The 15,997-nt window shown below is 66.8% G+C and overlaps 2 protein-coding genes and 1 long non-coding RNA gene across 11 annotated transcripts; 1 reads left to right on the plus strand and 2 right to left on the minus strand.

The window, feature by feature from the left end:
• Positions 1-348: 348 nt before the first annotated feature.
• SIX5 (SIX homeobox 5) lies at positions 349-4,344 on the minus strand. Its single transcript, XM_014860901.3, has 3 exons — positions 3,545-4,344; positions 1,830-2,632; positions 349-1,607 (listed from the first exon to the last, which is right to left on the minus strand). Exons 1-3 carry the CDS (start codon positions 4,342-4,344, stop codon positions 991-993), a joined length of 2,220 nt encoding a protein of 739 aa, XP_014716387.2. The 3' UTR covers positions 349-990.
• A 161-nt stretch (positions 4,345-4,505) lies between these two features.
• Positions 4,506-15,564, minus strand: DMPK (DM1 protein kinase). Of its 9 annotated transcripts, none has more exons than XM_014860950.3 (15): positions 15,062-15,504; positions 12,588-12,679; positions 12,251-12,334; positions 12,077-12,172; positions 11,375-11,523; positions 10,997-11,090; positions 10,528-10,734; positions 10,197-10,445; positions 9,425-9,510; positions 8,036-8,147; positions 7,275-7,429; positions 7,088-7,185; positions 6,877-6,923; positions 6,489-6,578; positions 4,506-5,357 (listed from the first exon to the last, which is right to left on the minus strand). In XM_014860950.3, exons 1-15 carry the CDS (start codon positions 15,219-15,221, stop codon positions 4,638-4,640), a joined length of 2,439 nt encoding a protein of 812 aa, XP_014716436.3. In that variant the 5' UTR covers positions 15,222-15,504; the 3' UTR covers positions 4,506-4,637. The 9 variants fall into 9 exon arrangements, with proteins under 9 accessions (XP_014716436.3, XP_014716435.3, XP_070354372.1 ...); XM_014860949.3 differs by having other exon boundaries at positions 4,507-5,357; positions 10,182-10,445; positions 15,062-15,564; XM_070498271.1 differs by having other exon boundaries at positions 5,039-5,357; positions 6,489-6,574.
• On the plus strand, positions 6,390-9,117 carry LOC123281182 (uncharacterized). Its single transcript, XR_006520491.2, has 2 exons — positions 6,390-6,784; positions 8,484-9,117. It is a non-coding gene; the product is annotated as an uncharacterized lncRNA (long non-coding RNA).
• Positions 15,565-15,997: the final 433 nt, after the last annotated feature.

The following is a 15,997-nucleotide window of genomic DNA, read 5'->3' on the forward strand; positions in this document are numbered from 1 at the left end:
CACAGCCCGTCTGCAGGGGTGCATGTGGGGAGCAGGCAGCCCTGAACGAAATGCAGGGGGTGACGGTGAGAGCAGGGCCCCCTCCGCCCGCCGCCGCCCCAGAATCAAATGGTTTCAACCTTGTCTGCTCTCACCCCACCCCACCCTCCCTCCCCTGTTCTATTTATAGATTATTTATTGTTTCAACAAAATAAAGCAGGTGGAACTCTTGTTACCAGAGAGGGAGACAAGGGCAGGCTGCGGGGTGGGGGGGGGGGGGGGGCCGTCTGCCCTGGGGCCGAAGACCCCGGGCCTGCACTTTGAAAGAAACCAGCGGGTGGCTGGGAAGGTGACCCACACCCCCAAGGCTCTAGCTGTCTGTTAACTTTATTTTAATTGAAACGGAGGCATAACATGTCCTAGAAAAATAAAGATTTAGGATACAAACTAGACACAGGGGTCAGGGGTGCCCCGGGGCGAGGGGGTCTTTGGTCTGGGGCTGGACGTGATAACGGGGACACTCCCCAGGCCTCCCCACCCGCATCCGTTCCGCAGGGACGGCCCCCCGGGAGGGGCTGGGGTCTGGGTGCGGGCCGCCCCTCCTCCCCCCTCGGATTCCAGGCGGTTCTGAGGACGGGTGTCAGCGGAGCTATTCATAGTGTCGCAGGGAGTGACAGGAGAGGGCCCGAGGGGTGCAGATCCAGCCACTTGGCAGGGCTTGCAGCTCACAGCTAGTACCAGGTCATGGGGGCCGAGCCCCGGAGTCAGGGTCCCCGAATGTCCCCACAGACGGGGGCAGAGCCGGAGGGCTATAACAGGAGGCCTCCCGTTCAGAGGGACGGCGCCCCCAGACGGGGTGGGGCTGAGTCCCGGCGCCCCCAGGGCGTGGGGAGGTGCCCGGCTGGGGGCTGTAGTGTGTGGCCCTTCCGACCGCAGCGCTTGTGTTTGAGGCCCCCACGCCCGGCGTGCGGATCGCAAGCACCATTGTCAGGCCGGGCAGCGAGGCCCCGGTCACAGTTCCAAGGGCTCCTCCACAGGCACCGACTGCAGCTGGGTCAGGACCTTGGTCTCGGCCTCGAGCCCCTCCTCCACCTCGCCGCCCGCCGTGGCCCCCAGGAGCAGGCCCTCGGGGTCGGGGTCTGGCAGCCGCAGCACGGTGTGGGGGGCCTGCGTCGCCAGCCCCTTCTCCGCTTCCAGCAGCCCCTCCGTGCCTGTGCTCAGTTCCAGCCCCGCCGGCCAGATTGGCACGGCCGCAGGCGACAGCATGAGCCCCTCGGGCGGGGGCGCCGGGAAAGCCGGCAGGAGGCCCGAGGAGTCTGGGGAGAAGGGCAGGCTGGCGGCGGCAGTGGCGGCGGCGGGGGGCGGCTGCGGCGGCTGCTGTGCGGAAAGCGGGCCGAGGGCGTGGGCCTCCGGGAGAGCGGGGCTGGGGGCCACCGGGAGGGCTCCTTCGGGCACTGAGATGGCTGCGTCCGGCTTCAGGGGCAGGGCGAGGCTGGGGGCGGGCGGCAGGACCTGGGAGACCAGCATGCTGGTGGGGAAGGTGGCCGTGAGGATGATCTTGCCCTGCTGCACGGCCACCCCGGTCACGATGGGGCTGCCGGACACCGGATTGGCCAGGAGGAAGTTGCCTGTGGGAGAGGAGATGGGCGGCAGGTGTGGGGTCAGATGAGCTGCTGGCGGGGCCATGTCTACGCAGCTTGAGCCTCGGGGCACTGGGCCTGGCACATGGGGGGTCAGGGACACGCCAGGGATGAGCTGCCACCCCAGAAGCCCACGGACAGTGCCCTCCCTCCGAGATAACTGTACCCACGCAGCCCTCACCCTGGCCGGAGGGAGGCAGAAGCGGGTACCTGGGGCGGTGGCCGAAGGCAGCTGGAGGGCAGTCACGCCCACCCCGGAGTTGATCAGGTGCACGTTGGCAGGGCCTGCTGCAGCTGCCACCTTCACGGGGCTGCCTGGCCCGGCTGCCAAGAGCTGCAGGGGCCCCACAGCCTGGGGCAGGGTCACCACCTGTGAGGTGGGCACCACCTGGGGCAGGTTCAACAGTGGGGAGGTGGGGCTCAGGCCCGCAGGGTACCCAGGGGGCGGGGAAAGTGGCACCACTTGTGGAGCAGCCACGGAGGGCACTGGTCCCGGGGCCAGAGGAAAGGTGGCGGCCGGCGGAGGTCCAGGCACCACTTGGGACAGAGGCCCAGGGACCTCCTCTCCAGCTGGTGCCGAAGCAGCCACCTGGGCCCCCTTGGTGTCGGGGGCCTCAGCCTGAGCCTCCTCCAGTCGAACCTCTCCGGTCTGAGGGTCCAGGACCAGGGAGGTCTTGCCTTCGCCGGCCCCCTGAGGACCGGGCTGTGGTGGCGGGGCGCCGCCGCCCCCCGTGAGCAGCAGGGGCCCCAGGCTGGAGGCCTCGCCCAGGGCCAGGCTGTTGATGATGACCGGGCTCCCGTTGAGGAGCACGGCCGGGGAGCTGCCGGCAGCCAGGAAGCTCCCGTTCACCAGGATGGAGGAGGAGGCCGGGCACGGTGCAGCAGGGGCGGCCCCAGCCAGGAAGATGGAGCCCTGGGCCTGGGCCTCGGTGGCCGCGGGAGCCACCCCCCTCTCCAAGTCCTCGGGACTGCGGCTGGACTCGTCCTCGGTGGTGGGGTTCCCATCAGACTCGCTGGCCGGAGAAAGGAGTGTGAGCTGGGGTCCTGAACGCTGCATTCCCCGACCCGCTGCCAGCCGCTCTACAGGGGCACCGCTGACCGCCGCCCCCGCCCTTCCGCGGCCCAGGGGGCGTGGACAGTCTCCAGAGTTAGGAAACCTCCCGTCTGCGACCACCCGAGGACCCCAGGGACACAGCCGCTGCAAGCCCCGCATTGACAGCGCGCATAAAGGCTCAAGCTGGCCGCAGCGGGAGGGAGGAGGCCCTGCTCGCGGCCCCTCGGCCTCCGGGCCCCAGAGCCCAGTACCCAGGCTGCCCTAAGTGTCCCGGGCCAGGCTGGAGCGGCCGGCGCCTCGGGAAAGCGAGGAGGCGACACCGCTCAGACCCCGAGCCCCCCCTCGCGGCCCCGAGCGCAGGGAGAGGCCGGCGCGCGGGTGGGAGGGGAAGGGCTTGGGTTACAGGGAAACCGGAGCTGGGGAAGGTTCACGTTTCACAACAAAGACAGACGACGGACCACGCTGTCCGGGCCCTGAGGGGGGGGGTGGGGGTGCGTGCGAGGAGAGTAACGGTCAGGGAAGGGCCCGAAAGACGCCCCTCCGCCGGGTGCAGTGGTCCAAGGCCCCTCCCCCGCTCCCGCAGCCCCTCGTGTCCTCGCTGCCTCCCTCCCCCCGTCCAGCCACGAACACGGACGGGATCTGGGATGGAGCCTGGAGCGGAGCAGAGGGAAGAGTCTCGCAGCCTCGGCGAGCAGCAGGGGTGTCAGGCAGAGGGCCCGGGGCGTGTGCCCGTCCCACCCACGCGGGTCCCCTGCGCTCCGGGCGCCCGAGGGGGCGAGCGGGAGGCGCCCGAGTGGTGGGGCGCGTTGACTTCAGCAGTGGGGACGGGGGAGAGGGGGGCTGGCGGAGAGCAGGGCCCGGGGCCCCTCACCTCTTGCAGGGCGCGCCGCCGCCGCCCCCGGTCCGGTCGCGCTGTCGCCGGTTCTTGAACCAGTTGCTGACCTGCGTGAGCGAGAGGCCGGTGAGCGTGGCCAGGCGGCGCTTCTCGTCCGGCGTGGGGTAGCGGTTGCCGCGATAGCAGGCCTTGAGCGCGGCGCGGGAGCGCTCCTTGAAGCAGTAGACGGTCTCCTCGCCGTCCCAGATGGTCTTGGGCAGCGGGAACTTCTTACGCAGACGGTACTTGTCCACTGCGCCCAGCGCGCGGCCGCGGGCCCGCTCGGCCTCGTGGTAGCGCGCGCGCAGGTAGAGGTCCTGCAGGAAGGCGTGGTGGGCGGCGGGGAAGGGGCGGCTCTCCAGCAGCCGGTAGAGCTCGGCGTACTCGCCCCGCTGGAAGGCCACCAGGGCCCGAGCGCGCAGCACCGGATCGCTGCCACGTAGGCGCTCGGCCGGGGGCAGTGCGCCCAGGAAGCGGCTCAAGCGGCCGGCGTGGCCCGCCTGGAGCAGCGCCTCGCACACGCACGCCACCTGCTCGGGCGAGAAGCGGAGGCCCGTGGACGGCTCGGCAGCGGCCTCGGGGGGCGACCCGGGGACGCCCGGGGACCCCGGGCCCTCCGCTCCCGCCGCCGCTTCGCCCGCCCCGGCCCCGGCCGCCGCCGCCGCCTCACCCTCGGCCGCCTGCAAAGTCTGCAGGAGCTGGCGCGCTTCCTCCTCCTCCTCTTCGGTCGCCGCCGCCGCCACCGCCTCCCCCCCAGCCGCCGGCCCCGCGCTCGGCTCCGCAGGCAAGGTAGCCATGTTTTGCAACTTTGGGAAGTTCCTGCCTCCTTCTCCTCCCTCGGGCTTTCCCCAGCCCTCTCCCCCGCCCGGCCCCCGTCTCCGCCCCCCCTCGCACTTCCCGAGCTTCTCCCGCGGCCGATCCCGCGTCTCCCGCCCCCAGATGCCAAGACGCAGCTCTCCACTAGGGTCTCTGTCTCAGTGTCTGTGTGTGCCCGGCCCCCTCCCCGTCTGTCCGTGATTCTCTCTTTGTTTTCCCTCCGCCTCAGGCCGCGCTTTTTGCCAACCCCGGCGTGTGCCTCTGGCTCAGGGCCTCAGTTTCCCCATCGGGACAATGGAGAAGGTAACGGGCCGTCCGGGAGGGCTAAGGGCGCGAAGCCACCTCCGCCCCGAGACTGAGCTTCTGCACGCCTCCGTCTCCAGGGTCCTCTGTAGGCCCCCCCACTCCCCATCTCGGCCTGCGCTCCGCCCCTCGGAATTCCCGGCTCCGCAGGGGGGCGGGTCTGGCAGGGAGAGGGGGCGGGGGAACAGGCCAGAAAGTTTACAGCAACTTTTCTTGAGCGTAAGTCCCTGGAACGGATGCGCGTGGCCCGCGCAGGCGCAGTGGTAGGAGGATGGCCGCGCGCGCCGGCGGCCCAGCCCCCTTCTTCCCCGCGATCGAGTGACACAGCTGGGCCACAGCTGGGCGAGGGGCGGTGCCTCCGGGTGGCCCACTCGCCTTCTCCTATTGGCCGGACGCCGAAGCCACGCCCCTCGGTCTCCGCCCCCAGCCCTGATTCACCCACTTCGCGTCCCGCTAGCTCCCTGCTCGGCCATTGGCCGCCTCCGGGCGCCCTCGATTGGCCGGTTGAGCAGCCTCCGCCGCAGAGCAAACAGAGTGGACACGGCGGAGCGCCAAGCTGGGACAGACGAGAGGGCCTTTTATTCGCGAGGATCGGGGGTGGGGTCCTAGGTGGGGAGAGACAATAAATACCGAGGAATGTCGGGGTCTCAGTGCATCCAAAACGTGGATCAGGGTGCTGGGGTCCTGGAGCCTGTCAGCGGGTCGGAGGACAGGTCAATAAATACCCAAACGCCGAGGCGGGAGGAGCCGGTGTAGCTCCGAGAGCGGCGCACGTGAGGAGGAGGGCGCGGAGTCCCCGAAAAAGCGGGGCTGGCAGAAGCGAGAGGTTCCCGGGAAGCGGGCGGAGCGCGCGCTGGACCTTCGCTACGGGAGGAGGACGTTCCCGGGAGGCCGGGGCCTCATGCACAGGGGGATCTGTGGTTTGCGAGCCGCTGTGGGTGGGGGTGCGTGGAGGGTGAAAAACGGATGGCCGCGCCCTGGCCCTGCTGCCTTCTCGAGGTCGCAGTGTGTCCGGCTGCGTCGGGGCCTCCGCCGGGCCGGAGGAAGGAAGTGGTCCGCGATCCCCCCCAGCAGCAGCGGCAGCGGCAGCGGCAGCAGCAGCAGCAGCACTCCCGGCTCCCACCCTCCCAGGCGCCCCGTGCTCCGGCCGCGGGCCGGCTCCTCCCTCCCCGGCCGCCAGGGGGCGGGCCCGGATCACAGGGCTGGAGCTGGGCGGAGACCCACGCTTGGGGTGGTGTCAACCGGGGCGGTGGGAGTGGCTTCTGGGCCGTTCCCGGGTCACCCAACCCTCCAGCGGGGCCCGAGTGGAGGACAGGCTGGGGCTCTAGGGTTCAGGGGGCGAAGGCGGCTCCCGAGCGGCGCCAGACAGGGGCGAGGTGGCCGGCGCAGGCCACCAACCCAGCGCAGCCCAGGGCGGCGGCACCAGCCAGAGCAGCGGCGAACAGGAGCAGGGAACGCGCCTCCGATAGGCCAGGCCTAGGGACCTGCGGGGGAGAGGGCGGGATCAGCACTGCGACGCCGACCCCTGATTGGCTCCCGGGGCTCGCCCCGCCCACGCCCGTGGGTGGGTCTACAATGCTCCCCTCGCTCCGCCCCGCCCCCCCGACAGCGCGGGCAGCTGCAATTGGTCGGCTCGCAGGCCTCAAGTCCTGTCCGAGCTCGTCATTGGCTGCTTCCTAGCGGCCTGTGTTGATTGGCTGCCCGAGCATCCTCCCCCCGCGGCGGGCCCAGCCCCGCAGAGGCGCAGCTAAGCAGAGGCGGCTCGGCGAGCGTGGAGCGAGGCGGGGGCGCGGCGGCGGCGGGCGTGAGCAGCCGGACGTACCCTGGCAGGGAGCAGCAGGTGGCGGCGGTGCATGGGGTCTGGCCCCACCAGCGGGCACTGGCCCAGAGCCACGGCCGGGGGGCCATCTAGCTGGAGAGAGAAGGGACAGGTGACCCGATCGGAGCCCAGCCCGGCCCGGCCGCCGTCGGCGGGGGGCGAGAGAGAGCAAGGGGCGTCGAGGTCTGGGAGGGACTCTAGGGAGATCCCGGCCGGGATGTGGCGAGAGGCCTGAACCGGGGAGAGCCGGTAGATGTGCGGCTAACTGGAGGGTGTCTGCCGCCTGGAACCCCGAAGAGGTAGGGTGAGCCCCAAGTCTGGACGGGGAGACGGGGACAGGGTTTGCAGAGGGGGCAGCAGGCTTGACGCAGGGGACAAAGAGGGGTCTTACATGGGAAGGTGGATCCGTGGCCCGGGGACTGGGGACCCCCGTGACAGCTGGAAGGAGAAGAGAGAGGCGTAGGGCGCGTGGAGGGACGAGGAGGGCGGTGGCGCGGCGTGCCCCAGCCTGGGCCCCTCGCCCTCCCCCAGGTGTCCACACGCGCCGCCGCGGGCCCACCTCCCCCGGCGCCCTCGGGAACGGGGGCGGCTCAGGGACTCGCCTGCAGCTCCCTCTGCCTGCAGCTGCTCCATCTGCTCCTGCAGCAGCCGGACTTGCGCCTCCAGGTCCCGGTTCCGGGCCTCGGCCTCGCGGAGCTGACTGCGGGGAGGGAAGGACCGTGAGCCCTGGGACCTCGGGGAGAGAGGCTGCGACAGGCAGCGACCGGGCCGGGCCGAGCCGAGCCTGACCTGGCGAAGCTCTGGTTGGCCGTGCGGATGGCCTCCAGCTCCCGGCTCAGGCTCTGCCGGGTCAGCACCTCCTCCTCCAGGGCCTCCTGGAGCTCCCGCAGCGTCATCTCCGCCTCTGCCACCGCGGGAACGGCCTCTGGACCTGCCGCTTCAGCCTGTGGATGGGGACCGGGTTTAGGGCTGGGCTGCCTGTGGCTCCTGGAGCCTGGAGACTTGAGCATGGGTTCCAGGCCTGGGATCCTCCCTTGTCTTCTACTCCCCATCCCCTAGATCTTTCTGGAATCCTCACAGCCCCTGTGGTGATCCAAACGCCCTCCTTCCATAACCCCAGCCCCTATCCTGTATTCCAGCCTTTAGTCTTTAGGTTTGTTTCCTGCTGGCCTCCCCGGCCTCCCCTCCCCTCGCTCCCTACCCCCTTGTCTTAGAACAGTTCAGCCTTACGACCCTCCTTTCTGCTCAAGGACTAACTAGCTAGTTCCTACCTCAGGGCCTTTGTCCCTGCGGTCCCCTCTGCCGACCCATGGGCACTCTTTTCCCTCAGGGGGTCCTTCTCCAGAGCTCCCTCTCCCCAGAGAGTCCCCCTCCACACACACTCGGTGCCCTATGATCATCTCTGACTCAAGTCCCCTTGTCTCCACTGGGTTTTCCATCTCTTTCTGTCAAGTGAGCTCCCAGAGGCCTTAGCACTCCAGGGCACCAACCGCCCAGGACGCCCTGGCCTCAGACCCGCCCCTGCCTGGCCCTCGCCTCCAACGACTCACTGTTTTCTCCAGTGGGGGCACTGTGGGCTCCAGGCTGGGCACTTGCACAGGTGGCTCAGGCAACAGCTCAGCCTCCAGTTCCATGGGTGTGGGGCCCGGGACCTCATCGTCCCTGGGGAGAGGAACCGGCCAGGGGAGGGAGAGCTGGCCCCAGCCCGAGGCTGCCCATCCCTGCAGTTAGCCAAGATGCCCTAGCCTGTGGGCATGGGGTGGCCAGACCCAAGATCCCATGGTTTAAGGAGGGGGAGGGGCAGAGTAAAGGGGACAAATTGCCAGGCTTGTGTGACAGGTCCTCCTCGTTAGGGAAAGGCCCGCCCCTCGCATGCCTCGGGCCCCTGGAAGCCGCCATCTCTGCAGCTTCTGCGGGAATTGGGGCCCAGACACTCATGGGCTAGGGTCTGCTCATCTCCTCCCCGTCCACATGACTTTTGCATACCCTTCTCCTCAGGGCCTCAGGACAGTGAAGAGGACCCCACCCAACTCTGGTCACCCCCAGAGATGTAGTCTTAAGACTGGGTGTGGGATCCCAAGGCTATGACGCTAGACATCCCCTCAGACCCAGCTGCTGAGAGGGGACAGACCCTCCCGAGGAATATGGAATTGCGAGAAAAGTGGATGTCCCCTCCAACCCAGCAACCCCACTCCTGGAAAGAGGTCTTGAGGACCTCACGATCTGTACGTGTGCCGAGACCAAGTCGCAGCCGTCTGTCCAGCCTCGGTTGTGACAGAGGCCGGTTAACTGAATCCTGACCCGCCCGGGAAGGAGAACGCTACACAGCGGGTCAGGATCATGTCATAGTTCATTCATGAGAAGAAACATCGTTTGCAATCCATCAGCCAGCAACAAACCAGACTGGAACACAGCACCTGCTCTCGGCTGTTGGAAAGGTGTGCGAGCCAGGGGCCGTCGCTGCTGGTGGGACGCCCCTTCCTTACCCACACAAGCAATGGATTATTTGTATAATTAATGTTTTTAAAAGGCTTACAGTTATGTGAGTGACTCAATGAGTTTGTGTCCTTTTAAGAGTTTGTGTTCTTTTAAATTTTAAGTTTAAAATTTCTAAACTTCTTATTTTCTAAGATTTTGAGGTCCCGTGACTGTGTACTAGAAATCTAAAAGTGGAAGGTTGGAAGATTCTGGAAGGCCAAGTCTGTGGCTCTGAGGTTTTACAATTGAATCTAAAATTTCAAAGTACTTATGGTCTGAGATTTTAAGGTCCTCCACCTCTGAGCTCCTAAGAGCCCTCAGTCCCACAGCAATAATGTTCCACGACTGAGCCTGCCATTCTGCTGACTGCCCATGGGCCAGGGTGCGGTCACCCCCAGTGGCCTTCCAGGGGCCGGTACCCCCAGCCCACTCCTCACGGGCTGCTCGGGGACAGCGCTTACCTGAGGGCCATGCAGGAGTAAGAGTAGCCCACGAAAGGCAGGTGGACGCCCAGGGGCACGCCTTCCTGTATGTCTGACAGCGTCTCCTACACACGAGGAAGGATGTGAGGGGAGCAGCGGTTGTCAGGGCTGGCGCCCCTTCCCAGTCTTGGTTTAAATGTCCCCCCCGCCCCCAGCCCAGCTCGGGGCCTATCTAAAGTGGCCGGCCATCACTTTCTTTTATGTATGCTGCTGCTTCCCTCAGGGACTCGCCACTGTGTAATGCTACACTTCTGCAGACTGGAAGCGGGTGAGGGACCAGGGCTGACTTGGTCCCTGTGTCCCACGCAGTGCCCAGCACAAGGGCCCCCAGGCTGAGCACGCGTTCGGCTCCGGGAGAGCTCGGCCCACAGACGAGAGATGCCCAAGGGAGGGAGATTCCCCGTGTGCTCTCCTGCCTCTCGCCTCTCCTGTCAGGTCTCAGCTCAGACAGCGCCCACGCCCCGCCCAAGCGCCTCAGGACCTTCCATGCCGGGTCAGGAGCCCCGCCCCCTCGCAGTCCCCCATCTCAGCCCTGATCTCTCCAGGAACAAGTCTGTGTCCCCCACGGGCCTGCGCGTCTAGATCACCGCAGAGTTCCCAGCACCGGGCAGGCACACAGCAGGTGCTCCGGAAAGGAAGGGTTTCAGGACCCCAGGAGGGGGGCACTCGCCTAACCCCAACTTTATGCAGGAGGGATGGGGGCACCCTGTGCCGAGCAGCCGTCGCAGGTACCTACCCCGCCCCCGCTCACCATGGCAGTGAGCCCATCTTCCACCACATCGAAGTTGCACGTGTCAGTGGCACCCTCGAAATCAGGCGTAAAGGGGGGCATGCTGTCTCGGAGACCTTCCCAGTCGAGGCCAAAGAAGAACGGATGTTTCTGGAAATCGCCTGCACCTTCCCGGCCCAGCCGCGTCTCCGGAGGACACAGCAGCCGCTGGATGAGGTCGCGAGCCTCCTCAGGGACCCCCGCGTCTGCCACCGGTAGAGACAGGTGCTCCTGCTCGGAGGGAGACGCAAAGCGGCGGTGTGAGCCCGGGAGCCTGTGCGGAGAGGTCAGCGGCGCCTCGGGCCCTGCTCACCTTGTAGTGCACGATCTTGCCGTAGGTCTCGGCCGTGGACTCGGCGTAGAAGGGCGTCTGCCCGTAGAACATTTCATAGGCGAACACGCCCAGCGCCCACCAGTCACACTCGGGTCCGTAGCTGCCCGTCCCGGGCCCGCCGCCCACGGCCTGCAGGATCTCGGGGGACAAGTAGTCCGGGGTGCCCACAGCCACCAGCGACCGCACCTGAGCAGCAGGACCACAGCGGGACTCGGCCCCGCCCCTTGGGCCTCGGGCTCCACCCCCCAACCACGCCCCCAGCGTTTAGCCCCTCCCACACTCCAGTATAGAACTGGGTGGCCTCCTCCTTCCTCCTCCAAAGCTTGCCCTGCCCCCACCCTAGGTCCGCTCGCGCCTCAGCCCCGCCCCCACACTCTGCCGAGGGCACCCCTCAGGGGGGACCCCACCCCTCACGGCCCGAGTTGCCCAGGGCGGGCGCACCGCTCACCGTTCCGTCCGCCCTCAACTTGAGGCAGGAGCCGAAGTCGGCCAAGCGGATGTGGCCACAGCGGTCCAGCAGGATGTTGTCCGGCTTGATGTCCCTGCACAGAGGGAAGAAGGGAGGGGAAGAGGGATGGGTGAGCCCCCTCCCACCGTCTCACCAGGCCCCACCCGTCTAGGCTGCACAGCCTCCGGCCCCATCCTCTTAGGGAAGCGCCCTCCAGGCCCCGCCTTCCGGCCCCACCCCCTCTAGCTCCGCCCCTTCGGGGATTCGACAATTCTGGACCCCACTCCTCAGGCCCTGCCCCCAGTGGGCTCGGACCTTCCGGGGTACCACCGTAGCTCTCCCTGTCCGGGCCCCGCCCCTCAGCCCTGCAGCGCCCACCTGTGCACGTAGCCCAGCCGATGCACCGAGTCTATGGCCATGACAATCTCAGCCAGGTAGAAGCGCGCCATCTCGGCCGGGATCCGCTCCCCAAACTTGCTCAGCAGCGTTAGCAGGTCCCCGCCCACGTAGTACTCCATGACCAGGTACTGGGAGGGGGCGTGTCATGGGGGTCGGTAGCCCCAATAGGCACTGACCGCTGATAGCCCGGATAAAGACTCCCAGAGTCTTCCCATCCTTGGGCAGAGACCCCGCAGGCCCAGCCCCAGGAGAGCCCGGGATCTCCTGGGCCAAATCAGACACCCCCTCGCAAAAAAAGCCCCTAATTCTCCCAGGATGTCACTGGACAGAGATTCGCTCCCCCAGGGGAAAAGGGAACCCAGGGGCCTCCCAATGCCAGAGCCCAGGGCTCAGACACCCCGGCCCAGAGGCCCCCACACTGGCTGTAGAGAGCAATCCCACTCCAGGTAAGAGAGTCCTCCGACTGCGGCGGGCGGCGTCCTTACAGAGTCCCCCAGCGTCCGCGGAAAGGGACGTCTCCCAGCGCGGGAAAGGAAGGCCGGTTCCCACACACAGACTCCCGCAGGCTTTCCCAGGCAGCTCCGCCACCCTGAACTCCTCTCCCCGCCCCCGCCTCGTTAATTGACAACGTCGGTCGGGGCTGGGGGTCCGGCCCTCCAGTCGCCCGGGCCTGGGGCTCACCAAGTAGTTCTCGTCCTGGAAGGCGAAGTGCAGCTGCGTGATCCAGCGCCGGTCCCCGTTCACCAACACATCCCTCTCTTCGCGGAAGCACGACACCTGTGGGGCACCGGGGACCTGAAGCGGCGCTGGGGGCGGGAATGCCCCGCGCCCTGCGCGCCCGGCCCCGGCCCTCACCTCGCCTCGCTTCAGCATGTCCCACTTATTCATGATCTTCATGGCGAACACCTGGCCCGTCTGCTTCATCTTCACCACAGCCACCTGAAGGCCGAGACGGGGTGACCGGGGTGGAAGTGGCGGGGGCGGGGAGGACGCCCGGGCTCCCTCAGGCTGGACTCCACCTCTAACCCCGCCCCCCGCCCCAAGCTCCGCCCCCGCCCCGCCGGTCTCGGGCGTTCTAAACTCAGTCATTCATCAATTTCTAAGGCCCCGCCTGGACCTCCTATGTCCCGCCCACCGCACGGACAGTCGCGCCTCCCGCCCCGCGGAGCTGCCGCCGCTGCTCAAGGCTCACCTCGCTGAACGCTCCGCGTCCGATCACCTTCAGAATCTCGAAGTCATCCCTCTGCAGTCGGGCCTCCTTAAGCCTCGCCGCGATGGGTTCCACTGCGGGGCGGGGGCAGGTGACAACCGAGGGTCATTGGGACTGACACTGGAGACGAGGAGGAAGTCCCACCCTCTGTCCCTCAGCCTCCCTCTCCCTGCCCCTCGTTCTCTCCCCTCTCTGACTCTTGCTCTTCCCCTCTCTCTGCTCCTCAGTCTGTCTCCTCATCTCTCTGCCCCTCCCCTTAGGACGGTCTGCCTCTCAAGGGCTCCCCCACATAAACACTGTGTGAGGTCTTGGGGACCCCAAACTGCCCCCTACAGAGATGGTATGCCTGGGAACCCCTTTTTGGGACAGGGCATTAGGTCAAAGGGCTCTAGTGGCTGCAGCATGGAGAGGGTGGGGTAACAAGTCTGCAGAAGGGAAGCCCTGAAGATCAGAAGAAATAAGTCCCCGTTCTTAGAGCTCCTTGCGCCTCAGGCCACCCCCCGCCCCCAACTCCAGGTGACAGTGAGTGCCGACCCGGCCCACCCCCAGGCTCTCCTTCAGTCGGTCCTGGGTTGTGGCCTGGCCCACCCCTGGGCTCTCCTTCAGTCCGTCCTGGGTTGTGGCCCAGACGTGCAGTTTAACCCAGCACCTCTAGGTTCAGATGCAGATGGCTCCTGACCACACTTTGGGAAACACTGGATTTGGGGTTGGGGCCAGGAGAAGGACCTGAGGAGGGAGCCGCAGCCAGCCTGGACCCGAACCCCGGGCTCCCGTGCTGCAGGCTTGGTCCAGGTTCAAGCGTGCTATCTTGTGCTCTCAACTCCAGGGGAGGGCTTTACTATTGCCCCATATTTACACGGCAGAATCCAGGCTCAGACAGATGGAGGCATTTGCCCAAGGTCCTCCGGCCAGGAATGTTAGAGAGGGCAGCTAGGGAGGAGGCAGGCCGGGGGTGGAGACACGAGACTCAGGGACATAGAGAGAGAGTGGAGAGAGAGAGGCCTGGACTCCCAGGAGTGGAAGGAGCTGGGGACTTGGGAGGCAGGACGGGGAGAGGGATGGGTGTGAGAGGAATGAGGGGAGATACAGTGGGCTATGAAGGGGCGAGAGGGGCCCCACAGGGTTCGGGGAGAGCCGGCAGGCAGGGGAGAACCAGCGAGGGCCCAGGCCGGGGGAGGGAGGAGAGAGCCAAGACATTGAGCCCTTTTAAGGCAGCGGGAACCCAGGCCCCCTCCCCCGCCCGGGAGGCCTGGCAGGGGAGGGGCCGCAGGATGCTGCTCGGGCCACAAAAGGAGCGCTCCCTACAGAGAGCCAGACCCCTGCCCCCACCTCAGGTCTCAGTTTACCCTGCCAGCCCAACTTCGTCCTCTGCAAAAGCGGGGCAGAGAGAGTTACTAAGGGCTGCAGGGAGGGAGGCAGAAGGGGCTTCCAGGGGGCTGAGTGGCCTGGCCCTTGGCCTCCACTTTCCCATCTGCAAAATGGGAGGAGAAAGAAGAGGAGCAGGGCCTGGGTCAGAAAGAGACGGACACAGAAAAGGGGGAGCGGGAGAAGGCGGAGGGACAGGAAACAGGGACACACAGAGCCCAAGGATCAAGAGCAAGCCCCGGAGGGACAGGCCGGTGGAGGGACACAGTGGCAGGTGTCAGAGAGACAGAAACCCAAGTGAGTCCTAGGCTAGGAGGGGGTGGGGAAGACAAGGCAGGAGACTGAGGCTGAACCATCTTCCCTCCAGAGCTGCCTCCAGGGAAGGGCCTGGCAGGAAGGGACTTTGTGGGAGAGCCAAAGGGTGGAGGGCATGAACTAGAATGAAGGGACCCCAGGAGCTGGAAGAATCAAGGATCCACGCAGACCAGGAGGGACCAAGGTGGGGGGAGGGGTGTGGAACCTGCAGAGAGTGAGCACACCCAGAACTTAAGTTCCTCCTCCTGCGTCAGGGTGGAGGGGATGCTGGGTGGCGGCCGTCTGCAGGGCTGGTTCTCCCCCAGGGCCGGCCTGAGTCACCCGCCCTCCCAGTGCCCGGGCACCTGTTGGGGCAGCTGGAGAGGCTGGCGCCGAACACCTGCCCGCCGGCCGCACCCCTGGCAGCTGCCCCATGCTGTCTGTCCCGCTCGTCCCTGTGCTCTGGGAATCCAGGATGGAGGCCCGTAGGGCTGGTTTCGGGGGGGGGGTCCTAGGAGACGGGGCTCCCAGCATGTCCCTTGGCCTCGACTCAGGGCGGGGGTGCAGGCGGACCATGGGAGGCCATGACCAGCCCACCTACCAGGCTCCCAAGCATGGTTCTGAGTCATGGCTGCCCTGGCCTCTGCTGACCCCTCTCTGCCCTGCCAGGGTGGCACGGGGGTAGGGTCATGTCCCCCCAAGACCTACTAGGCCCAAGCTCTGGGGCCCTGAGTGGGAGGCTGTCCCCATGTCCATCCTGCCCCCCAGGCTGGGGGAGCCGTGCAGGCAGCACTCACCCCACTGCAGGAAGTCCACCACATACTTGTCCTGGGCCAGGTCGGAGGCGCCCAGCTCCTGGTGGACGCCCAGGAGAAGGTCGAGCAGAGGCTCCAGCCCCAGGAAGCCGGGGTCCAGCACCAGCTGCTGGAGCCGCCTCAGCCGCACCTCGGCTGACATGTCGGGCAGGCAGCACCATGGCCCCCTCCCCGGGCCAGGGGCTCGGGGTCCTCCCGTCACGGGGCCTGGCAGCCCCTGTCCAGGCCCCCGGGCCCTGGCCGCATGTCTGCCTGTCCCTGGCTGTCCCCTGGGCCTCTCTGGCCACTTCTCTTTGCGGGCTGCTGAGGCCTCCTCCCCTTCTCCCCACCCCTCAGTCCGGCCCCCTCCCGCCTCCAGGCCTTAACCCCTCACGAGCCAGGCCCCCCAACTCCGTCCTTCCAGGCCCCCAGCACACTCTGGTGTGAGACGGGGGTGGGTGGAGAATCTCAATTCGCTCACTGCCCCCCCTCGATAAACAGGCGGTGCACAGACGAAGCCACAGGTGTGACAGATGCCAAAGATGAGCCCTCCCATTCCCCTGAGGGGGCCAATTGAGGTTCAGATGATCCGGTGACACCCCTCCCAAGCCCTGGAGTTGGCGGGGAGGGAGGAGAAAGGGGTGAGGCCTGGGAAGGGGGGCAGGAGGACAGGGCAGCTTCGCGGGTGTGACTCAGCCGTGGATTCAGACTTTGGGACGGTTTAAATTTAGCCCGCAGGCCCTCCGCTTGACACGGACTTTTTTTTGGCAGGAGGTGGGGAAGGGGTGGTGAGAGAAATGGGAAGGGAGGCCCTCAGGAGCCAGGACCAGGGGTGACTTGCTGGCCAAAGCCTGGGGGAGGCAGAGGAGCCCCCAAAATAGCTCCTTGGACCCTGGCCGCACAGCCACATTCCTGCCCGGGCTAGGATTAGAAACAGAA

Source organism: Equus asinus, chromosome 26, assembly GCF_041296235.1.
Source record: "Equus asinus isolate D_3611 breed Donkey chromosome 26, EquAss-T2T_v2, whole genome shotgun sequence".
In the NCBI taxonomy this organism is placed as follows: Eukaryota; Metazoa; Chordata; class Mammalia; order Perissodactyla; family Equidae; genus Equus; species Equus asinus.

Bases quoted from the DNA above. Each gene is read 5' to 3' on its own strand.
- SIX5 (XM_014860901.3), bottom strand. From the start codon at position 4,344: ATGGCTACCTTGCCTGCGGAGCCGAGCGCGGGGCCGGCGGCTGGGGGG. The intron at 2,633-3,544 runs GTGAGGGGCCCC...TTCTCCGGCCAG, and splicing joins GGCGGCGCGCCCTGCAAGAG to CGAGTCTGATGGGAACCCCA. The intron at 1,608-1,829 runs GTACCCGCTTCT...CCTCTCCCACAG, and splicing joins GCCTTCGGCCACCGCCCCAG to GCAACTTCCTCCTGGCCAAT.
- DMPK (XM_014860949.3), bottom strand. From the start codon at position 15,221: ATGTCAGCCGAGGTGCGGCTGAGGCGGCTCCAGCAGCTGGTGCTGGAC. The intron at 11,524-12,076 runs GTGAGCCCCAGG...GCCCCCTCCCAG, and splicing joins TCCAGGACGAGAACTACTTG to TACCTGGTCATGGAGTACTA. The intron at 10,735-10,996 runs GTGAGCGGTGCG...CCTGCTGCTCAG, and splicing joins AGTTGAGGGCGGACGGAACG to GTGCGGTCGCTGGTGGCTGT.